Source organism: Lepidochelys kempii, chromosome 18 (assembly GCF_965140265.1).
Source record: "Lepidochelys kempii isolate rLepKem1 chromosome 18, rLepKem1.hap2, whole genome shotgun sequence".
NCBI lineage: Eukaryota > Metazoa > Chordata > Testudines > Cheloniidae > Lepidochelys > Lepidochelys kempii.
This window is the reverse complement of record NC_133273.1, coordinates 7618485-7643852: the sequence shown is the minus strand read 5'-3', so window position 1 is coordinate 7643852 and position 25368 is coordinate 7618485. Positions and strand designations below refer to the sequence as shown.

The following is a 25368-nucleotide window of genomic DNA, read 5'->3' as shown; positions in this document are numbered from 1 at the left end:
AATTTACGGTTCTTCCGTGTGGCCTATCCACTGCCCCCAGGGTATTTACAAAATGTATGTCAGTGGTAGTGGCCTACCTCAGGTGCCAGGGGGTCCAGATTTTTCCCTATCTGGATGATTGGCTGGTCAAGGGCAGCTCCTGGTCGCGGGTGAGGGATCATATGTTTGTCCCGGTTCAATGCATGGAGTTTATCCTGGACGCCTTGTCGGCCACAGCTTTTCTCCCACCGGACAGGTTCGAGACCGTGAAGGGGCTCATCAACACTGTCACAAGGTTCCCAGTGACAACAGCCAGAGTGTGCCCCCAGCTCTTGGGTCACATATCGGCGTGCACGTACGCGGTCCGCCACGCCAGACTGCAAATGAGGCCCCTCCAGCTCTGGCTGACCTTGGAGTTCTCCCAGGCCAGGGACAGGATGGACAAGGTCCTCATCATGCTAGACTTGGTTATCTCCTCCCTACAGTGGTGGTCTGCCCCGAGCAACGTGATCCAAGGGGTCCCGTTCAGGGACAGGGCCCAGTCGCTGGAGCTGGTGTCTGATACATCGGACCTGGGTTGGGGAGTTTATGGGGGGAATGTTCAGCGGGTGTCTGATTGCAGTGTAGACATTGTGCCATGAAAGGTCACAGTACAAGCCTCCAACAGGAGTCTGGCTTGGCTGGATTTGGTGCATGGCGCCATGGTGAGAGACTGGGAATGCTGATGCTGCCAGCCCAGTCTTGGAGGCCAAAGGCCTGCCCCTGTTGAACCGTGTGGGTCCTTGAGGCCTGGCACACTGAAGGGGTCACTCCCAGAAGACTGACTACAGTCTGGGGCATAGAGAGACTCCATGACAGTGGTGCATAACTGAAACTAGAATCCAGCTCTCAATGAACTATTCTCTTGGTAGGTAAATCTGGTATTTGTTTGCTAATGTTAAGATTCTCTAAGAGCTGTATCCTCTCCTCTTGTATCTGGCTTAAGTATCGTGGCTTGGTACAGGAGGTTTTGTGAATGCTGGCAGGAGCGAATGTTTCCAGGCCTTAGAATATCTGCCAGGATGCTCTGTGACAGCTACTGTAGCCCTGTGGCTTCAGTAGACATTTCTCCTTCCATTGGGGGCAATGTCTGGTGGATCCCCAGAGCCCCATCCCAAATCCCTCAGCATAAATCCGTACCCCACATACAGAACCTGCAGCTCTGGTTCTGGTCCTGCTCTGCATGGGGGCCTTTGTGGCCACAGGCAAAGAGGCTAAATCTCCCCCTTAGTAATGTGAGAAATGAACAGATTTTAATTATGGTATGTTCTAATAGGAATGTTTAATTGTAAATTTATTTTTAATGTTGCCAATAGCAGCCAACATGCTCAGAGACCTTATAAGGTATTGTGACTCCTCCAAAGGTTCATTTCAACGAACAGGCAGATGCTCATCTGGCAAAGAAGCAGTTGTGCACAGATGATATGTGGTGATTAGGACACAACAGGCTTGCATGGCAGCGTAGAACACCGGCATTGTTTATCTTAAAACACCTATTTTCTAATGCCCAAAAGTGTACTAAGCTCCTATTCACCACTAACGCAAAAAGATATTTATATACATCAGACATCTCTGGCATCCATCTCTCACCTGGTCTCTCCAGCGTCTGGCTCCAGCTGGCAGATGAAATGGTATTGCATTGTGGTTTGAGGGAGGTTCATTGGACCTGCCACTGTTAGACTTTGCTTCTTTATCAATACATTTGTCTCTTACCAGCCTGTATATCCTCCATGTTTTTCCTCTGCAGACACCCTCCTTAACTGTAGTCTAGGCGTTTAACACACTGACCCCAAACTTCCAAATTCTCACGGTCTTCAGCTGTTGAGCCCTCTGACCTATTTCTGACTCTAATTTAAGCACTTGCCTCTGAATCAGACTCATTTAGAACATGGTAATCTTACAGTGCTGGTAATTTACCCTAGCTAGCTGCAGGTTTTGATCAGGAGAGGATAACTGATGCAGACAATATGTGTACGTGATTAGATTGCACAAAGGGTTTATTCTGTCATCAACCTGTTGAAGTTGAGAGTGCTTAAAAACAGATATTGTGCAGATCACTTATAATTAGTTACCACCTTTGGGCACACTCACTGGCTTTGAGTTTTGTCCTCTCCCCTCTTGAATCCTCTGTGGGCCTGCACTAGAGCAGTTATAGTCCTTTTGTCAAACTGCAAGGACTTACCTTCTGATCACTAACCACCTTCTTACACCTTCCAGGCTGCTCCTCCATTACTAGCCTTATGACATCCATTAATTAAACTGTAATTATTAACCTTTTATCATTTTCTTTTCCGACCTGGTATTGCAAAAAGGAACAGCAGTCAAGTCTGCATGGCTTCTAGGAGAAATGGATATACTGTCATTTATTTCTGTGGCTCCCGTAGCCTTAGCATTTGCCATACTGAGTTGGACTATTTGTTCATCAAGACCAGTGACTTAACCCAGGCCTAATTTAGGCGTACTATGGGTTGTTTGTTTTCCTCCGGAAATTGTGCAATGCTGATCATGGAGGAACAACTCCTTCCTAGACTTGTGACGATAAGTTTATGCCAGAAGCATACTCAAGTATTGTTTTCTCCCTTTTCTAGGTGTGGCACATCAGTGTTATCATGGCTTTATCAAGGCAGTCCAAGAGGGAAATATTCAATGGGAGAGTCGCACGTATCCCTATCCTGGAACCCCAATCACACAGCGCTTCTCACACAGTAAGTACCCATTTAGAAAGGAAATATGAACTCTGCTCACCCAGTAATTTAGCGTGTTCCACCCCTAGCAGCTGCTGTCATGTTTGCAGAGCATTTATAATGCAAGGTGTTTGTACTTTGAGCCAAGATGTAGCAGTAGTGCACATCCCTGTAATTGGGTAAAAGTTAAATGTATGTGTGCAATATGCTGTTCTGACAACACAAACAGTATACGAGTATAGATATGTATAAACCATTTGTTGTTGTTAACACTCTGATGTTAAGAGGAAAAGTGACTGAGTGACTTAGGAGCACAACTCCTATTGAAAGTCAGTGGGACATGTGCTCCTAAGGCATTTGGGAACTTTTGAAAACCCCACCCTTAGACTTAACTAATTTTCCTCTTTAATATTCAGTCCCTCTTAGCTTTCTGCAGTCAAAATGACAGAACCTTCACTCTAATGACTTGAGTGCAGTGACATTGGTAGAGCTAATGAATTGGAGCCTATACATGGCTGCTGGATTGGCATATGCGGGTTTCTGTAGTAGATGATAATTACATATTTCTGCATTATTTGGAGGAGCTAAGCTATATTTTTCTTCATATAAAGCATGCAGGATTGCAGATTAGAGGTACTGAAGCAATCACATTTTGATATGGATCTGACCTGTTCATAGAAGCCAATGACTCAACTGATGCTGCTTAATTTAGGAGTGAATCTTTGCTTTCTGCTTCTGAAGTTCTGTAACAAAATTGAAAAATGTTCTCATGCGGGGACATAAATCAAATGACAATTCATTTGTATTCCAGTAGCTCCTAGAGGTTCTAGTCGTATTGTGCGAGGCAATTATAACACAAATTCAGTCCCTGTCTATATACATCTCTGGCTCTGGCTCTGCTGGAAGATGGCTCTCGAGGGAGCAGGATTTCATTGTAAAAAGGTAAACAAATATAAAGTGAGTGGTAGGATTCTGAGCATCATCAGTCATAACATTTTCATATTCCCAAGTAGTAATTTATTCAGTGAGTGATGCACAGCGCCTGCACACACCTACACCCCTCAGGTTTAAGTACCAGTGCTAGAAAACCACCTGAAGATGACTTGCACATTGTTCTTATGTCTTTCCCTCACCCGTCTGGCACTATTTTTACTAATTGCCTTTAGTAGCCAGGCTCAGGGGGCAGCCAGGGAATTGGATACAGATTTCTAGGTTTAGGGTGAAACTCGCCAAACCTAATAAAACCCCCTGCCAGAGCAAAATTTTGAGACTCTTTACTAAAAATAAGCTGTGGAAAATCCCTTAAATTTCCTCTTTTTCAGTGTTGAAAATTGTAGATGGGTCTGTTCTGGTATATTTCGGGGTGTAGACACGCACTGTGGCATCCTTCACCTAGGAAGTAAACGGATAGCAAGTTTGCTTCATGAAAAGGGATCTCAGCCAGGCTTGGTTGAAAATGCTGGAGAGAACTTTGGGTGAGAGAAGCTGTTAGGAGGATAACTTGGTAGTTAAGTTTAGGCTTTAGAATGCATGGTTGTGCCATTTTATACATAATCATTTGTTCCCATCTCTCTCTCTGCTTTTTATTTGAATCTCTATTCTTAAATTCCTTTGTTTTGTAACTGAGCTCAAGTGCTGTACATAATACAGGAGTGATGGTCTAAGGTAGAAGTGGTAAACTGTGGTACACTGTTCCTTTGGGAGCAGAGGATCTCTGTGTATCCAGTCATCAGGATCTGGATACCCCAGGGGGACACCTGAAAGGGACTTGGGGACTGGGGTGCATCTGTTGTCAACGTGACAGGCAAAGATGGCTGGTGTAGCCCAGAGGAGAATGTGGGTGGCTGACATGCTGGTTGTGCCTAGCTGATTAGGCAAGAGTCCCTCATGTTGGAGGCGGGTAGTAATAATGTGACTTTCAACCCTGGGTGCCCCGAGAAGTGTCACAGTAGTATCTGTTAAAACTCACATCCCACACACCAGTCTAACCCTCAGCGAGTTCAGAGAGTTTTTTAAATGATGCTTTGTATTCAGAAAAGCTGGTTCGAATTAAGTTGTTTGGTGCTGTCCTTAGTCAGATTTTTGGACAATGTCTCAGTGTGGGTGAAGAGACCTTTGGTTCTTGACTTCCATGTAATCAATTGTTCCATATTTTTGAAGATTCCTACATTAAAGCCTGGAAGGAAAAAATGCATTGTGTAGGTCTGATTTTTGCCAAGTGTATTATAAAACTCAAGCAATCTTTAGTCATACTGTTTTTGTCTTGATCAGAATAAATAAGAACCTATTATACAAATGTAGTACAATCTAAAAATATACAATTACAATAGAACAGTGACTCATCTAGTAAAACACAAGTGACTGATGCGGTCTCATAGCTACATCGAAAGGTCGTGGCAAACAGCAAAGGAATGGAATACGTTACGCCAGAAAAATTGATCCTTCAATGGAATATTTAGTTCTGCAGTGACGTCTAAATCCCGAATCTTTTTTCTCAGTAGTGAAGCATGTTACCAGAATACTGGCTAATCAAGTTATTTTAATTGGGAAAATTCTGAATAACTGTCAGCAGTCCAGATGGTTTGTTCACACCTGTACCAGGGCATGGGGAGAGAAAAACTCAGAAAAACATACCCATAGTGGTGGTTGCTTCAAGAGTGGTCAAATTGGCTTTCAGCCATATGGTGGCTTACTATAATAGGAACAAGACCAGCTGTGTCTTTTTCTTTGTACGTAACATTGTTAAATATGTTTCTGCCTGTTGGCTTTCAGTTGGGTTGAAAGCTTGGACTGAAGGTAGCAGGCAAATACAATTTTAATATATAAAGTAAAACCATGGGAATTTTTTCACTGAAAACATTGGGGTTGGGGGGCAAAGCAGAGGAATGCAGGATTTAGTTTCTTGAGGTCTGGAATAGTCTATACTGGCACTGACATATCAGTTTAAATCTATTCCTGCTTTTGATGTAGGTAGTGTAAACAGTTATTGTAGGGCCGGTGGTGCTGTTAATTTGCAGTCTTACCACCCATTGCTGTGGTGCTGTCAACTCTCTTAAGCTAAGCAAGGTCAGGCATGGATAAGAGAGCTCTAAGAAACCCCCAGGTGTTGGAGGGAGTAGTGCTGGTTATTTAGTGGATAGCATTATTTCCTCTGAGTCAGTACTGAACCACTGCTGCAGTGCGTTAGGAGCTCAGTGTACTATTGGGAAGGCAGCCTTTCATGAGAGATGGAAACTGATTTTGATGACTTAGGGTCATGAAAAACCCAGGGATGGTTTTCATAAGAGTAGGGGTTTAGCTTGGTGACTTCACTAAATTCTAACTCTAGTAACTGTGTTTTGCTTCCCTAAAGTGGTGGTGGTGGTATTCATTTCCTGTCCTAAACTGCAATGCCATGTCTGTGTACTATTAAATAGCTGCTGTATTGCTCCTCAGCAATTGCAGCACTTTGAGGGTGCGTGAAGGGATCTGTATAGAGAACCGGTACCAGTTTGTTATAGTGCTTTGGGACCCTTCACTGAGGAAGCCATTGTATATAAAGGGCTGTCCTTACACTCCAACAGTCAGGTCCACTAAGGAGACTTCACAAAGAATTTACAATATTTTCATTGGGAAGGTGGTGAGGAAATGCAAGTTGGATCTAAATAGAGCACATTTCTTTTCCTTCCTCTTAGGGTGAGACAGATAAACTTCTTTTATTTCTGACCTTTAAGGTAATTGCTGTACGCATACTCAGTTTTGATGCTCTTTGTTGTATTTAGTAAAGTTAACAAGTTGAGCACTTCCTTTGATCTGAAGGGTTTTATGTACTGAATCCAGCCTTCTCTGTAATAGTTGGCTGATCTTACGCTGGATCTCTTAAACTACTGTATAAGAAGCTGTGATATAGCATAGAAGTAATAGACAGAATTTAGAGAAAACACAAATGTTTAAAATAAGATAAATTTGAAATCAGTACTGTTGATCATCTCTCTAGGGTAGGTATTCAAATATAAAGGAGTGTTTTACAATGTTTTTGTTTTATTTATGATGATAGTGGTGATGGTGGATTTTAGGAGCACAAATCCTCTTGACTTTCAGTGGGACTTATGCTCCTAAATCTTAGTTGCTTTTGAAAAATCTACCCTTAGTTCTCAAATTCTCATGCCATCCGCCCAGCAAAAAGCTCTAAGTACAACTACTTCTAGTGGACCACATTTTCCACCCTACTTCGTAGATTGATGCTGGCCCTTTAAATATGTACAACTGGAATTTTCAGTTGTACTGTCATTTTTACATAAATGGAGCTGCCTTCCTTTTCCAGAAGCTTTAAATGGTTTGCTAAAGAGGGGCAGGAAAGCACAGTTTAAATTATTTTGGTCTATGATTAAAATACATACTGTGTGGACGTCATGGTGCCTGTCTGGCTGGCTTGTTTTTAAAACCAAATAGAGGAGAAGAATGCTGCCACCTCCCTTCAAAAAATAATAAATTGGCTGCATTATGATGCTGCTTGAAAGTAGCAGTTGCCAAGAGTTTGGATTGGGGTGGAGGAAAGAGTTTCAATAACTCTTAACCTGCCACTATTAGCAAATGATTGGTTTGCAGTTTGGCAGGGAATCCATCAGGCAGCCTCTAATGCTTTTGTATTTTCCCATTATCTCTTTGTATATGAACAAGGTGAAGTTATACTTGTATTCGCGTCTATTGATTTAAATTCCACAAGATATGGGAGGCTAGAAATAGATCTAGTGGACTAATACCCTGCCCTTTCACCTGTAGAGACTGGGGTTCGAATATACATTGAGTCACTATGTGAAAATGAAATGTGGTGTTAGCCTAGTCCTTATCAGACATGTGCCTACATCACAAAACCACTGCAAAACCTGGCAGTCTCTGCTTAGGGAGAGGCCCAGGACGATAGCAAGCAGTGCTGCAAGTCAGCATCATGGTGAGCTGCCAGAGCTTGGAAAATAACACAGACACAATATAATGCAAGGATGGTGCACCATATCATCCACCCTAAAATCTATCCCAATACTAGTTCTGCTATTGGTAATTTAGGTTTGAGTGGGTGTGGTAGATGTTAAACCCTTCCATTATGTGGCAATGGTATTCTGAGTAGGAGAAATAGGAAAAAATATTTGATAATACTCCCTGTCTTTGAACACGCTGTAAGCATGTATATGCCAAATGATCATGCTCTGCGTAAGATGTTGACTGGGACCATTGTCCTTGCGTGCTCTGTATCTGCAAATCCCCAGTTCCTGCTGTGTGGTCAGCTCATGCACTGGACTTTTCTGTAAAAGCCAAGGGCATTAGAGCTATTGGCCTTTCTGTGGGCTTTGAATAGAGGAAGCAGGTGATCTGAATGACAAGTCACAGGTCAGACAATGAGCCATTTCTGAAAGGAGGAGATGGGTTTCATTGCTTCCCCTGCTGAGTGGAGTTGTCAGTGGTTGAATGTACTGTTTTATTACATCTAATTCATTCAGACCTAGTGGCTCTCTTTGGTGGGATGAATATGACTGGTGTGCCTATGGGTGGGCTGTGTTTAAAAAAGGGTCATTGACACTATGAATATATTACTGAGTTAAAGAATTATGGCAGGGGCATTTGATCAGTAAAATCCAGGGACCTTTTACTAATACTGAATAAACTGACTCTGAGTTCAGAATAAATCCTGTGAACAGTGACCTTTGGTAACAGCGACCTACCCTAACATATTTCCCCTGGCCACCAGAGTTTGAGCATCACTCCACTTGCTCCTGTTATTCCACATTTCCCTTTGTTTTCTGTCACGGATATTTTGACTCCAGTTACCTCCACCAAAATGTTGGTTAATTCCATAACTTGTGATTTAGAGGAAGGGAAGGGCTGGCGCAGTTTCCAAATACATTGTGTCCTCCTTGAGTTTTACATCAAAGGACAGCAAATATCAGGGTTCATCAAAGCTGCAAAAACCGAGCTCTAATATTGTAAAAGGTGCAGCTCCAGTGCACTCTGACAACCTCGAATTTCCTTTCCTTTCCAGCCTTCGTCCCTTCCTGGTGGGATTACCACCCTCCTATCTGCTGTTACTCGTATAGCTTTGCTTCACTTGTCTTGTAGGTTATTTATGATGGTGCTTGGTCTTGAACTTCCGCATCTGTTGCTGTGGTTTTGTTTGCATAATTAGAGCTACTCCTTCACTTCTGTGTTAGATCATTAACCACATGCTGGTCTACACCATTGGCTGAACTTTGACATTCTCATCTGTTCTTCTCCTGTCCTATCCCTGTCCCTTGCAAGGACAACTATCAGTGCTCTCTGCAAACCCCAGCTGACGCCCTTTAGTTTTCCCAAAGCTTAGAACACTTCACTCTTGCTGTACAGACATCTTTTTTTTTTTTGGGGGGGGGGGTGGAGGGTTATATCTTGCTTTAGTATTGGCATTGCTATCACTTTGTTCAATGCAGTTCTGTAGAACTTTGGATTTTCTTAATGGTTGGAAGTATCCTTACTGATATGTATTCAATCCGTGAATCCTCATTGAGACTTAAGTGCCAGTTCTCGGTGCCGTCTGTTTTGGAGAGGGGTGGTTTTGCTTTTTGAAGTGGTGTGTCCAAAATGTAATCAAGCTTTGGAACAGCAGGTGGGCACTCCAAGTCTTTACTGACATTACAGCCCATCTTCGTGGGCTGTTTCAGCAGAGAACAGAGCCAAAGATTCCAGGGCCAGAAGGGACCATTGTGATCATCTAGTCCGACCACCTGTATAACATAGGCCATAGAACATCCACAAATGAAGTCCTAGAGCAGATCTCTTAAAAAAACATCCAGTCTTGAGTTAAAAATTGCTAATGATGGAGAATCCACCATGACCCTTGGTAAGTTGTATCAATAAGTAATTACCTTCACTGTTAAAAATTTACACCTTGTTTCCAGTCTGAATTATCTAACTTCAACTTTTGGCCATGGGATCGTGTTATGCCTTTCGCTGCTAGATTGAAGACCCCTTCATTAAATATTTGTTCCCAATGTAGACACATATAGACTGTAATCAAGTCACCCCTTAATCTTCTGATTGTTAAGCTAAACAGATGGCACTCCTTGAGTCTATCCCTACAAGGTATCTTTCAGGGGTGCTGGAACAATTTGTATAGTTCGGGTGCTCAGAGCCATTGAACCAAACTGTAAACCCAGTATATGATGGAAACCACTTCAAGCCAGGGGATGTGGCATGTTTACTAATCCTTTAATAATTCTCGTGGCTCTTCTCTGAACCTTCTCCAATTTATCAGCAATTTAGATTATGCCTATTGCAGAACTCCAAGTACTTGTACAATATTAAAAATACACAATCAAATGCAATAATCTGTCTAGCCAGGCCCTCAACAGCAATATAAATTAAATATCAGGAAATAAACTTCTTCCTCACCTCCAGCCATGCTACGTGCCTCTTGCCAAAGCTCTGAGAAAATAAATGAACTTTGCAGCATGCCTTGAAGGTTAAAATTTTGGAGCAATTTCAGATCAAGGATTAATTGAATTCCTGGGTGGAGGACCATTCATGGAGGACATCCCTCCCTTTCAGACCAGGAGACTGACAGCTTGATTGCAGTTGTCAGAATTGTTCAGAGTGAGATTCAGTCTTTTGGTATAGCCCCATGTTGAGTGTATTACAGTAGACTTATTTTTAGGAGACAAAGGCACGGATAATTAGCGAAGTCTGCATCCCAGAGAAGAAAAACCTCACCAAGCAGACTAGAAACAGTCTTGCAATTTGTTACCTGGTCATCTGGAATAGCTGTTGTGAATTTAAAATCTCTCTCCCCACTCTTTCCTTTCACCAGTTTGCAAGCTCAAGTTACAAACAGCAAATGCTCAGCCTCAGTCAAGGAAGCTTATTAAAGTTTAGCTAATTCTTCCAGTTGCTTTCCCCAGCCTGCCTCTTCCTGACCTTTGTCGTGTCTGGGTGATCCTGTGCCAGCTAGCTGTCTGTCATTCATGTCCCTGTTGCTGACACTGGGTTAGATGAGAGACATGAAAAAGGGTATCCTTGCCACACTGAACTATACAGGACTGAAGATGAAGTAACCGTACAGGACTCACGAACATAAGAGGGAAAGTGGTCATTATAGTAAGAGATAACAAGAGAACCCAAGACTTTGAGGAGAAATACTCAAATAAGGAGTAAACTGGGAGGAGTGGTAGATACGCTGGAGGGGAGGGATAGGATACAGAAGGACCTAGACAAATTGGAGGATTGGGCCAAAAGAAATCTGATGAGGTTCAATAAGGATAAGTGCAGGGTCCTGCACTTAGGATGGAAGAATCCAATGCATCGCTACAGACTAGGGACCGAATGGCTAGGCAGCAGTTCTGCGGAAAAGGACCTGGGGTGACAGTGGACGAGAAGCTGGATATGAGTCAGCAGTGTGCCCTTGTTGCCAAGAAGGCCAATGGCATTTTGGGATGTATAAGTAGGGGCATAGCGAGCAGATCGAGGGACGTGATCGTTCCCCTCTATTCGACATTGGTGAGGCCTCATCTGGAGTACTGTGTCCAGTTTGGGGCCCCACACTACAAGAAGGATGTGGATAAATTGGAGAGAGTCCAGCGAAGGGCAACAAAAATGATTAGGGGTCTAGAACACATGACTTATGAGGAGAGGCTGAGGGAGCTGGGATTGTTTAGCCTGCAGAAGAGAAGAATGAGGGGGGATTTGATAGCTGCCTTCAACTACCTGAAAGGGGGTTCCAAAGAGGATGGCTCTAGACTGTTCTCAATGGTAGCAGATGACAGAACGAGGAGTAATGGTCTCAAGTTGCAGTGGGGGAGGTTTAGATTGGATATTAGGAAAAACTTTTTCACTAAGAGGGTGGTGAAACACTGGAATGCGTTACCTAGGGAGGTGGTAGAATCTCCTTCCTTAGAGGTTTTTAAGGTCAGGCTTGACAAAGCCCTGGCTGGGATGATTTAACTGGGAATTGGTCCTGCTTTGAGCAGGGGGTTGGACTAGATGACCTTCAGGGGTCCCTTCCAACCCTGATATTCTATGAAGGAAGTTCATCGGTATCATATTGGCCTCTTGCACTAGTCAGGATAGTTTAGTAGTCTGAAGTTCAGAGATCATATATCCGGAATTTCTGTAGCCCCATGCAAACCCTGGCAGGATCAAGTGAGCTGTAGCTCACGAAAGCTTATGCTCAAATAAATTGGTTAGTCTCTAAGGTGCCACAAGTACTCCTTTTCTTTTTGTCATTCTTTTAGGGCAGATAGGACCTATTTATAGTTTCTGTTCAGTATGTTCTTGTTTACTCTTGTGAAAGGTGCTCCCATCCCATAGTGATGGTACCATGGGATAAAAACCTGGATGGGTAAATGCAGGCATTATAGATCTATGTCTTAGTGTAAGAATCTGGGTTTTCTTCAGTCTTAGCCAAGATTTCCCCTTTTTACCCTCTTGTCACTTTTATGCAGCTTGCTGTGCATCAGCTACTGCTAGCTCCACCTGAAAGTGATCTGCCTTTTGGCTGCTTGTGAAGTGTTCTGTGCTTCTTCAGGGCAAAAAGTTCTTTGTAGATATAAAATATTATGTTACTTAATATCTCCCTCTATCTGCATATACTTGGGCTACGTGCTGTACACCTGTAGTCTTTGTGGCACCTTAGACACTAACAAATTTATTTGGGCATAAGCTTTCATGGGCTAAAACCCACTTCATCAGATGCCTGGAGTGGAAAATACAGTAGGCAGGTATAAATACACAGCATGTGAAAAGATGGGAGTCGCCTTACCAAGTGGGCGAGTCAGTGCTAACGAGACCAATTCAGTTAGGGTGGACGTGGCCCATTTCCGTCAGCGTGGAGGGGTTCTTTGGACTTCAGCCATGCCTGCTGGGACTCAGGACTTCAGCTGGAGAGAGGCTGACGCTCCAAGCCCTGTCAGGTGGCTCCCGCATGGCTGAAGCCCTGGCAGGCACACCCTGGCTCTCAAATTTCTGAAGATTTTGTTGTATGCAGCTCAGAGGGTGAGTAAATTTGGCTACCCCTGGCTTATTACCACAATCTGTAGCCTACTAGCAACCCCCACTCCCTTCTTTTCCCCCCTATAACTGGAGGGCTTTGAAATGTGTGTTAACTACTTATTCTAAACAATCTGTTCCACTTTGTATTTAGCTGTGACACTGAGTACCTTTCCCAGACCTGAAGAAGGGTTCTGTGTACCTTGAAAGCATGTCTCTCTCACCTGGTCCAATTAAAGTTATTACCTCATTCACCTTGTCTCTTACTAAAGTTTGACAGCAATACAAATCATATGGACTAGCTTAGAAGAAGTGAGCATTTTGAATGTGCGATTCTCAGATAATCTAACTGAGCTTTGAGGTGACAGGTTTTTTTTATACTTTCAGGAACAGGTCCAGTTGACTGGATAATCATTTTACAGCAAAGTTGCTGTAGGTTTACTTTGGTCTGTGACACTTCTAGACTATTCAGTGTTTATTTAAAGGACTCTAACATGTATTTTCTCTGTTGTGAGCAAATTCCCTAATTTTATAAAAAATATGGGGGAGATAATTTTAACTGATTGTTTTTGTTTTTGTCTCCTCCTTTTTTAGGTGCATGTTACTATGATGCTAATCAGTCAATGTATGTTTTTGGTGGCTGCACCCAGAGCAGTTGCAATGCTGCGTTCAATGACCTCTGGAGACTTGACCTCAATAGCAAAGAGTGGATCCGTCCTCTGGCATCAGGTGAGATGTTAAAGATCTTTGATTGCTCTTATTCTTATTCCTTACAGTAAACTACCCAAAGCTGACCCTAAGTGTCTTCCTTATAGGGCCCCACAGCTTGATACTTAGCTTGCCCATTCCTATCATCGTTAGCTTCTTTAGCTGAATGATTTTTAGGTTGTATCTGTTGGTAAATGCAGAGTGTTTTGTTGTCCTTCCATCCAGAGAACTGTACTCTGGGGCAAGTTGAATCATAGAATATCAGGGTTGGAAGGGGCCTCAGGAGATCATCTAGTCCAACCCCCTGCTCAAAGCAGGACCAACACCAACTAAATCATCCCAGCCAGGGCTTTGTCAAGCCTGACCTTAAAAACTTCTAAGGAAGGAGATTCCACCACCTCCCTAGGTAACACATTCCAGTGCTTCACCACCCTCCTAGAGAAAAAGTTTTTCCTAATATCCAACCTAAACATCCCCTACTACAACTTGAGACCATTACTCCTTGTTCTGTCATCTGCTACTGCTGAGAACAGTCTAGATCCATCCTCTTTGGAACCCCCTTTCAGGTAGTTGAAGGCAGCTATCAAATTCCCCCTCATTCTTCTCTTCCACAGACTAAACAATCCCAGTTCCCTCAGCCTCTCCTCATAAGTCATGTGTTCCAGTCCCCTAATCATTTTTGTTGCCCTCTGGTGGACGCTTTCCATTTTTTTCACATCCTTCTTGTAGTGTGGGGCCCAAAACTAGACACTACTCCAGATGAGGCCTCACCAATGTCGAATAGAGGGGAACGATCACATCCCTCCATCTGCTGGCAGTGCCCCTACTTATACAGTCCAAAATGCCGTTAGCCTTCTTGACAACAAGAGCACGCTGTTGACTCATATCCAACTTCTCGTCCACTGTAACCCCTAGGTCCTTTTCCGCAGAACTGCTGCCTAGCCATTCGGTCCCTAGTCTGTAGTGGTGCATGGGATTGTTCCGTCCTAAGTGCAGGACTCTGCACTTGTCCTTGTTGAATCTCATCAGATTTCTTTTGGCGCAATCCTCTTATTTTGTCTAGGTCCTTCTGTATCCTATCCCTACTTTCCAGCGTATCTACAACTCCTCCTAGTTTCGTGTCCTCTGCAAACTTGCTGAGGGTGCAATCCATGCCATCCTCCAGATCATTAATGAAGATATTGAACAAAACCGGCCCCAGGACCGACCCTTGGGGCACTCCGCTTGATACCGGCTGCCAACTAGATATGGAGCCATTGATCACTACCCGTTGAGCCTGACGATCTAGCCAGCTTTCTATCCACCTTATAGTCCATTCACCAGCCCATACTTCTTTAACTTGCTGGCAAGAATACTGTGGGAGACCGTGTCAAAAGCTTTGCTAAAGTGAAGGAATAACATGTCCACTGCTTTCTCCATCATCCACAGAGCCAGTTATCTCGTCATAGAAGGCAGTTGGATTAGGCAGGCATGACTTGCCCTTGGTGAATCCATGCTGACTGTTCCTGATCACTTTCCTCTCCTCTAAGTGTTTCAGAATTGATTCCTTGAGGACCTGCTCCATGATTTTTCCAGGGACTGAGGTGAGGCTGACTGGCCTGTAGTTCCCCAGATCCTCCTCCTTCCCTTTTTTAAACATGGGCTCTACATTAGCCTTTTTCCAGTCGTCCGGGACCTCCTCCGATAGCCATGAGTTTTCAAAGATAATGGCCAATGGCTCTGCAATCACATCCGCCAACTCCTTTAGCACTTTCGGATGCAGCGCATCCGGCCCCATGGACTTGTGCTCGTTCAGCTTTTCTAAATAGTCCCAAACCACTTCTTTCTCCACAGAGGGCTGGTCACCTCCTCCCCATGCTGTGCTGCCCAGTGCAGTAGTCTGGGAGCTGAGCTTGTTCGTGAAGACAGAGGCAAATAAAGCATTGAGTACATTAGCTTTTTCCACATCCTCTGTCACTAGGTTGCCTCCCTCATTCAGTAAGGGGCCCACACTTTCCTTGACTGACTTCTTGTTGCTAACATACCAGAAGAAACCCTTCTTGTTACTCTTAACAGCTCTTGGTAGCTGCAACTCTAAGTGTGATTTGGCCTTCCTGATTTCACTCCTGCATGCCCAAGCAATATTTTTATACTTTTCCCTGGTCATTTGTCCAATCTTCCACTTCTTGTAAGCTTCTTTTTTGTTTAAGATCAGCAAGGATTTCACTGTTAAGCCAAGCCAGTCGCCTGCCATATTTACTATTCTTTCAGCACATCGGGATGGTTTGTCCCTGTAACCTCAATAAGAATTCTTTAAAATATAGCCAGCTCTCCTAGACTCCTTTCCCCCTCATGTTATTCTCCCAGGGGATCCTGCTCATCAGTTCCCTGAGGTTGTCAAAGTCTGCTTTTCTGAAGTCCAGGTCCGTATTCTGCTGCTCTCCTTTCTTCGTTGTGTCAGGATCCTGAACTCTACCATCTCCATGGTCACTGCTTCCCAGGTTCCCATCCACTTTTGCTTCCCCTACTAATTCTTCCCAGTTTGTGAGCAGCAGGTCAAGAAGAGCTCTGTCCCTAATTGGTTCCTCCAGCACTTGCACTAGGAAATTGCCCCCTACACTTTCCAAAAACTTCCTGGATTGTCTGTGCACTGCTGTATTGCTCTCCCAGCAGATATCAGGGTGATTGAAGTCTCCCATGAGAACCAGGGCCTGCGGTCTAGTAACTTCCGTGAGTTGCCGGAAGAAAGCCTTGTCCACCTCATCCCCCTGGTCCGGTGATCTATAGCAGACTCCCACCATGACATCACTGTTGTTGTTCACACTTCTAAACTTAATCCAGAGACTCTCAAGTTTTTCTGTCGTTTCATACCAGAGCTCTGAGCAATCCTATTGCTCTCTTACATACAGTGCAACTCCCCCACCTTTTCTGTCCTGCCTGTCCTTCCTGAACAGTTTATATCCATCTTTGACAGTGTTCCAGTCATGTGAGTTATCTCACCAAGTTTCTGTTATTCCAATCACCTCATAATTCCTTGACTGTGCCAGGACTTCCAGTTCTCTTTGCTTGTTTCCCAGGCTTCTTGCATTTGTGTATAGGTACTTAAGATAACTTGCTGATTGTCCCTCTTTCTCAGTGTGAGGCAGGAGCCCTCCCCTCTCGCACTCTCCTGCTGGTGCTTCCTACCGGTATCCCACTTCCACACTTACCTCAGGGCTTTGGTCTCCTTCCCCAGGTGAACCTAGTTTAAAGCCCTCCTCACTAGGTTAGCCAGCCTGTTTGCGAAGATGCTCTTCCCTCTCTGTTAGGTGGAGCCCGTCTCTGCCTAGCAGTCCTCCTTCTTGGAACACCATCCCTTGGTCGAAGAATCCAAAGCCTTCTCTCAGACACCACCTGCGTAGCCATTCGTTGACTTCCACGATTTGACGGTCTCTACCCGGGCCTTTTCCTTCCACAGGGAGGATGGACGAGAACACCACTTGCGCCTCAAACTCCTTTATTTTTCTTCCCAGAGCCACCTAGTCTGCAGTGATCCACTCAAGGTCATTCTTGGCAGTATCTTTGGTGCCCCCGTGGAGAAGCAGAAAGGGGTAGCGATCCAAGGGCTTGATGAATCTCTGCAGTCTCTCCTGGCAAGCAGCAGACTACTTGGTTTTCCCGGTTGGGGTGGCAGATAGATGACTCAGTCCCCCTGAGGAGGGAATCCCCAGCCATCACCACTCACCTCCTTCTCTTGGGAGCGGTGGTCGTGGAACCCCCATCCCTAGGATAGGGCATCTCATGCCTTCCAGTTGGCGGAGTCTCCTTCTGTTCCCTTCCCTCAGATGTATCATCTAGTCCACTCTCCGCAGTAGTACTTGTGGAGAGAACCTGAAAACGGTTGCTTACTTGGACATTCCCCTTTCTTCTTCTGGAGGTCACATGCTGCCAGATTTCTTCACAGTCCTTCTGTCCCACTGTGCAGCCTGCTCTGAAACTTCAGAATGTTGTGTCCGTAGAAGCATATCCTGAAGTCTGTCTAGGAAATCTTCAGTTTCTCCTATGCAACGCAGGGTCGATACTTGTTTCTCCAGACCTTGAACCTTCTCTTCCAATGTGGAGACCAGCTTGCACTTCTGTACAGACAAAGTCACTTCTGTCCTGTGGAAGAAAGACAAACATGGCACATCCTGTGCAGGTAACAGCTGAACGCTCCCCATCCATATTACCTTCCTTCTACAAGCTTCCTCAGGAGTTGTAGTAACTACTCAGAGAACCTGCAAGATGTAAGCCTCAGTGGGCTCTCTCCAGGCAAACTCCTTCTGTTAGCCTCTCCATTGGTGGCTCAGCTGGTTCGCAGCTGACTGGCTTTTTATAACAGTCAGGCCCACTCAAGGCTCACCTGGAACAAAGCACTCCCAATTCACACTTTTCAAACAATCAAGCACACAGTCAAACTGACAAACTGTCCACACAACAGACACTCAGATACTCACCAACACAGCCCCCCAATGCAGCCCTTAGCGTACCTCCTCTCAGACAGAATGCCTTTTCTATGGTCTAGCAAACTGTTTTATGCTACTTTGTGCTATGTATAATTAGTGACACTTAAGTGAAGTTGAGAGCCTGGGTTGATAGAAGTCATTGTCCCAGTGCTGAGAGCTTTGAATAACTTTGGAGGTTGCCAGTTCAGGTATTTGGAGGAGTGGATAAAACATGTCTCAGCTGGTTACCCACAGCAACCAGGGAGCGTGGGAAACAGGTATTCATGCAATCCCCATATTGTGAGCTAGAGCTAAAAGTTATTTCCCACAGTGGTTTTAAACATTAAAAATCTGTGTTTAAACATGTTTTTTTTCCATATAACTCATGCTTTTGCAACTTAAATTGAACAACTGCGGAAGTAGAGGCAGCTCTTTGGAATGGAATGAGGTGGCAAGCACATGAAATAGAATTCACTTCAATGTGAGGTGCCCTCCTGTCACAAAGGAAGCCAATGGGAAAACAGTGTTATCACTACTTATTTGTGTTATCTTAGTGCCTAGAACTGTCCTTGTCATGGATCAGAACTCCATTTTGCTAGGCTCTGTACAGACACTGAGGAAAGATGGCCCCTGCCCTTAGTATCTTTCATGCTCATCCTAGAGAGTTGGGTGCCGATGACCTTAACAATGTTTTTAATCAGAAAATCCAATGTCTTGTATCTAAGGGTTAAAAATAAGCAGGTAGTGAGTGCTTAGACTTGAGCTCAAAGTGTATAAAGGTTTGACTTAGGCTGTGTCTATACTGGTGCTTTTGTCAGTCAGGGTGCGGGGGGGGGGGGGGGGAGAAAAACAACCATACCCTGATCAACATAAGTTTCACTGACGAAAGCACTGGTGTGGGTAGCACTATGTTGGCGGGAGATGCTCTCCCACCAACATAGCTACCGCCATTCATTTGGGGTGGTTTAATTATGCCGACAGAAGAGCAGCTACACAGGAGAAATCTACAGGTTTGTAGATTTCAGAGTAAGGGCCGTGTTAGTCTGTATTCGCAAAAAGAAAAGGAGTTCTTGTGGCACCTTAGAGACTAACCAATTTATTTGAGCATAAGCTTTCGTGAGCTACAGCTCACTTTATCGGATGCATACTGTGGAAAGTGTAGAAGATCTTATTATATACACACAAAGCATAAAAAAATACCTCCTCCCACCCCACTCTCCTGCTGGTAATAGCTTATCTAAAGTGATCACTCTCCTTACAATGTGTATGATAATCAAGTTGGGCCATTTCCAGCACAAATCCAGGTTTTCTTCCCCCCCACCCCCCCCCCCCCACTCTCCTGCTGGTAATAGCTTATCCAAAGTGACCACTCTCCTTACAATGTGTATGATAATCAAGGTGGGCCATTTCCAGCACAAATCCAGGGTTTAACAAGAACGTCTGGGGGGGGGGGGGGTAGGAAAAAAACAAGGGGAAATAGGCTACCTTGCATAATGACTAAGCCACTCCCAGTCTCTATTCAAGCCTAAGTTAATTGAATCCAATTTGCAAATGAATTCCAATTCAGCAGTTTCTCGCTGGAGTCTGGATTTGAAGTTTTTTTGTTGTAAAATAGCGACTTTCATGTCTGTAATCGTGTGACCAGAGAGATTGAAGTGTTCTCTGACTGGTTTATGAATGTTATAATTCTTGACATCTGATTTGTGTCCATTTACTCTTTTACGTAGAGACTGTCCAGTTTGACCAATGTACATAGCAGAGGGGCATTGCTGGCACATGATGGCATATAACACATTGGTGGATGTGCAGATGAACGAGCCTCTGATAGTGTGGCTGATGTTATTAGGCCCTGTGATGGTGTCCCCTGAATAGATATGTGGGCACAGTTGGCAACGTAGATTTGTAGAGTAGACATAGCCTTGGTGAGGAGAAGATATGGATGTTCCAAGATCAGAGTCATGAGGGTTTTTATGGGAATGATTTGCAGTTCTGTTATAAGACAATTTGCACAATTAAAAAGGAGGAGCTGATGAAGATGTCAAGATTGTTTGAGGCTCGAATTGTTGGTTTAAGTAGTTCTTGTATTTGAAGATCTGGGAGATCTGATCTGTTTCTGATAACTAACCTTGCAGGCGCTCAGATGGTGATGGACAACCTAATCAAAACTCAGGATTTTTTAAATCTTCTTACAATGCAATAACTTAACATCTGTATGATCAAACTTTGACTTATTCTCTTCTTCCTCTCCTGTTATAATGCTGTCCCACCCTGAATACATTTAATCTGGTGAGGAGTGGGGAAGGTGATGTAACTGGCAGTGGTTCTTCATTGAGGCTGAATGTAGTATATGGCCTGCAGGTTGTTTTTATTTAAAAAATGTTCTGTGTTTAATGAATCCGGATACTACCACCCTGATCTGCATCTAGATTCCTCTGTCAATAATATGTACAGAAAAATTCCCACTGTCTTAACAAATAGCGCTCTTAAAGAGCAAGTCCTGTGGGAATATGTCAGTTAAGTCCTATGGGAAGATCCCCTGGGGAAATATTTCTGCATGCTGTCATCAGCACACGTGCCCAGATCAGATCGCAACTGAAACTTCAGACAAGGAGTCTAGCTGAACAGAGCACATTTCTCCATCTGTCTTCAGATGAGATGACTCACCCATGCTAGTGCTTCTGGTGGTTTCTTGCCCATAGCTAGCTGCCTTTTGGTGTCCTTGCCACATTATTCTCTACTGCCTGGAAAAAGAGTAGGAAATTAGAGGGGCAAAAGCAGAAAAACAGAGTAAGGACATTAAATTCAAATGAGTCCTTGAACAAGTAAAAAGAAATGACATTTAAGGCACATGTGGAATTCACTGCATCTTGAGGCAGAGGTAAATGAAGCAGGTGGGCTTTAAAAGGAGAGCTAATTTTATTAACACTTGGTGCTGCACAGGGAAATTAAATTAAATCTTACCCTTCAGTGTAAGCTAACAGCCTGTAGGGGATAGGGAGGAATCCCAACTACCTGTCTTTCAGATCCAGTATTACACATTTAACTCACAACACATTATGGGTTGAGATTTAATCTAGAGGCAGGGCCTCTGCAGGAGGCCAGATACTAGATTTGGCAAAGGCTTTGATCTGATATGACAAATTCGTGTGCTTATTTAGAATGAGTCTCTCAAGTAGTGAGAAACTGCTTAAGTCTTGAAGAAATTTTGGTACTGTACTTGATGGCTAAGTGGACAATGGAATTGCTTCCAGAGGTAGTTCAAAGTACACCTTTTATGATCATATATTAAGATCCAGCTGATCCTTAAGGAAGAAGCATGAAAGATATTTAGTTTAGGGTCTATGGAATCTGTTTTTCCATTTGGAGGAAGAACAAGGAGCTATCTTGATTCCATTCCATAGGCTCAGGAATCAGTTCTTTGATGCTTCCCATATTCCATCTTATCTCTGCCTCTTGGACAGCTGTTTTGTTGAGAGAGTGAGGAAGACCTGGCTATTGCTCCTTAAAGCAAGCTGAAGTGTGTTGACTGAGGGCCAGGCTGCATGCTTTGGCATCTGCCCAGTCTAATGATTTTAAAATGAGCTGAGAAAGGTCTTAATGCCAGTCACATTCCTACTGCCAGAGTTCCATAAATGGATCACACTGTCTGCAGGTGAAGGGCTTACTTTGTTTCAGTTCATATCTGTTGTCTTCATTTTGTTTTTGTCCTATGGGGGAATTAGACTAAAGGACAATGAGGTTGGGTACAGCATCTCCCAAGGGAGATATTGTGCTTAAGCTAGCAATAAATATTTAGCTTTCAAAAAAAAAAATGGCTAACGCTTGCTTTCTCTCAAAGACATAGGGAGGAGTGAAATAATGCCTTCTGGTTTAAAGGAAACCCCCCCATTGTTGAGATTTCAAAATACTCTGTTTATATCTGTAACCAAGGCAGTGGCTTTCTTTTTATATTAACAATGTAGTTAACATTAATAGAGCTAAAATATTAATACCCTGTAGCAGGTTTTGAGACAGAGCAAAGGGGAACCTCTCTAACCTTTACTCCCTTTCACTCTTCTGGCCGCATCCCTATCCCAAGAATGTGCAGTTTCCACTCCATGCAAATCTGTGGTGGGCAGAAGGGTGTGCGTATAGAGGTGATTAATGGGCAGGGTCACTGGGAAGCTTGCATGCAAGCTCACCACCAGCTGGAGGGGAGAGAGCCAGGGCCAGAGAGGGAGACAAATATATGGGGTGGCATGCAACAGCTGCAGGGGAAGGGAGTTCAGAAAGGACACCCGGAGGTTTGGTTTAAGGAGGAAAATAGGTCAGCTAGGCTTGGAGGATTTACCAGTATTCAGGGCTGAGGTCAGGCTGGGTTCCCTAGTTGAGGCTGTAGGCATTAATGTTGTATGTGGGATCTCTGGAATATGTAGAATGTGCCTGGCCAGTGTGACATGCACTAAATAGGATTCTTTCCTTCTGGGTGCCTAGAAACCACGACAGGACACAGGTCCTGGGAGCCCACCATAGCCGAAGAGTGAACTGTGTCCCATCAAGACATGGGAAAGGGAGTTGTGGAAATAGTTTACATCAGTGGTGCCCAACCTTATTACATAGGAGGGCCACATACACCTAAGCACAACCTTGTGTGGGCCAAACAGATTCTGCATATTTTAATATATTTTACGTTCAGCTTGTTTTGTATGTATTTAGATAGGTTGTTTCTATGTATAATAGTGTCTATTTACACACTTGTATAAATTAAAATGATGTAAACATGACGACAGAAGGCTAACGAATCGTCTGTTAGTACATTGGGTTGAAGCAGGCTGCAGGCCTTGTGAAATGCTCTGGTGGGCTGTCAGTTGGGCACCCCTGGTTTACATTAATCAGTACACCCAGGTGTCGCAATAGATCATTGTTGGATAAATAGGTATAAGAGTGTATCCCCAAAGAGTTGTCATTCTGGTTAGTCTTTGCCAAAGGAACTCCTTGATCATCTACATTTTTCGCTAATCTCTTTTCCCATTCTGTTGTTCATATGTTTATATTCCTCTGGAGCCCTGCACTTGGTTCCTGTGTGCTTAGGCCTTGTGTCAAACCTGAAAATACTCTTTCTGACTGAGTAGAGGAAGGCCTACAGCACAGACCACAGTAGATTATCAGGATGCCCCTGTTCCCTAGTGAGAGAAAGGGGGGTTTGACGGAGGGGATTTTAGAACCCGGGTGTTTATCTTAGCATCACAACCATGACAACATAACTGGTTTCCCAAAGTGATAAAATCCCAGGAATAACCATGACACAAGAGTAGTTGAAATCCAAATGCTGTTCAAGTAGATGAGCCTCTTCAGAGCCTGCCTGCATTCCCCATTGGTTCTGCCTCATCAGATCATTAACTAAGCAGCCACCACCTTCTTTCTTGGTGCTGCCTTCCCTTCAGCTACCTGGGGAGGAAAGCTGTCTATATTTTACAGCTCCCAAACTTCTCCCTTTCCTCAGCATGCTTTGCCATGAAAAGTGCCCACCGGGCAATGGCCTTCCCTTCCCCCTCTGATATCAGAAGGGTCAGTAGACTCATGGCTTACGTCTTCCTGTTAGCTGTGAACATGCATACTAAGCCCCTTCCATTCAGAGCAGAGGGTAAAACTTTCCAGAACCTGCTTCCTGGTGCTTTCCTGTCCCTAAAACCAGGCCATCCCAGCCTTCTGTCACTGGGGAAGTGGGAGCCTTCTCTTCCTTGGCTCACAGATTCACTCTCGGGGCCCTAACAAAACATAAACAGAGAAAACTAATTCTAGCTGTCTAAAAGCACTGACCCATTCCTTATTCTCCAGAGACAGCTTGTCTTGTCACAGGGCCCTTTTTATAGGTCTAACTCCTTTGGGAAAGAACATTCCTACCCCAGTTGTAATACTTTAGCCAAAAATGAGAAGAAAAATTTCACTTAAAGCTTTATCTAGAATATTCTTGGTGGTATATATTTTTCTTAAGTAACGCAGTGCTTGTATCGGATAGTTGCTCCAGCAGCTGGCTTTATTAATCTTATTCCTTATGTCTGTGACTCTCTCCTTCCTTTGATTACTCTTGGGGGAATTTTGTCACTGTGCATGCACAGAATTCATGGCCACCATAGATTTCTTTGCTTCCCCGCAGAAAATAACTTCTGATGGGGAAGCAAAGGGAAGCTGCAAGAGCGGTCATGTGCCCCTCCCCGGCAGTGTAGGCAGGTCAGTTTGGGCACCTGGAGTAGCCAGTAGAGAGACAAATCACCGCTGGGACGGGAGGCTGGGCATTCATGCGTGAGAGAGAGACACACACTGACCCTCTCGCTTGCTATTGCGGCATGCTGTGTGGGGAGGGGCAGCTTTTTGTGATGTTTCTAGAGAGGTAGTGTGGGGCAGGCTCTGTCCCCTCAGGCAGAGCAGAATGTAGCCGCTTGCTTGCTTAGTGAATTATTCCCATTGTTCTTAATGAATTCTTCCAGGAATATAAAACAGGTGTAAAAATGTTAAGGCTCCTTTACATTGCCAGAATGGTGTAAAGGAGTCTTATTTTAAAGGACATTATGACCTTATAAATGCTTATTGTGCTCTAGTGATTAGAACTGGTCTAAATTTTTGGACTGAAAAAATTTCCTGTCAAAATGTGCTTTATGAACTGTTTGCTACTGACCTTCCTGGAGATGCTCAGTAGCCAGTATAAATTGTGAGTTTGAGTCCCCAGCCCTCGCTTGCTCTTCAGTTGTCTATGATGTAACACTGAGCATATGGCTGCATATATTTTTTGACTAATAACCAGAAGTAAAGGGTCAGTACCAGGTACGTTACTATCAGACCGAGGGAGTTGGGGATTTCCTTCAATGCTCCCCACCCCCATTCTTCATCCATTATATTGCCGTTTAAATAAATTACCAAAATAATTAAAACTAGTGTGATTATATTGCATTATTTTAACAAATAAAATATGCAGAATTTTAAAATATTATGCTCAGAATGTTTAATTTTTTGGCACAGAATTCCCTCAGGAGTACTTGATGCATGTTTCCCCTCCCCAGCCTCTACACATTGTCTGGTCCTGTGTGTGTGTGTGTGTCTGGGGGTGGTTATAAGAGCATAGATGTTGTCACAATTAATGCTGAATGCCCTTATTTAGGTGAATGTTCCACTGATCAGTAGGATGCTGAGCATTCTCGCCCAGTGTCAAGCGCAAGGTTCACCAAACCTTAGCCACTGGAGTTTTAGGATCACAGTTCCCCTCTTTAACTGAAATGGGAAGATGCACTTGATGTTGATTCAGTAAAGCTAAAAGACTCTCTGAATGAGCTAGGATAGATGCTCTTGTCGTCTGTCCATCATTCTGATGTTAGATGCACCCTTTCTGGTGTTGGAAGGCTGCATTGGCTGCGGCATGATAGAGCAAGAAAGTTGGCCTTTGGTCATTTTTGTGTTGTCATTGGCCTTTGAATTCAGTGGTGTAACCTTGACAAAGCAATCCAAAAGACTGAGGCTGAGCTTTTGTAGCTCTCATGAAACAGTGAGAGATGTTG

At 43.9% G+C, this 25368-nt stretch overlaps 1 protein-coding gene across 1 annotated transcript in view; it reads left to right on the top strand.

The window, feature by feature from the left end:
* FBXO42 (F-box protein 42) overlaps positions 1-25368 on the top strand; it is a 104308-nt gene that overhangs the window by 47517 nt on the left and 31423 nt on the right. Inside the window, exons 3-4 of the mRNA XM_073317006.1 lie at positions 2607-2723; positions 13284-13418. Of these exons, the coding sequence (XP_073173107.1) occupies positions 2607-2723; positions 13284-13418 (252 nt within the window). The remainder of the gene's footprint in view (positions 1-2606; positions 2724-13283; positions 13419-25368) is intronic.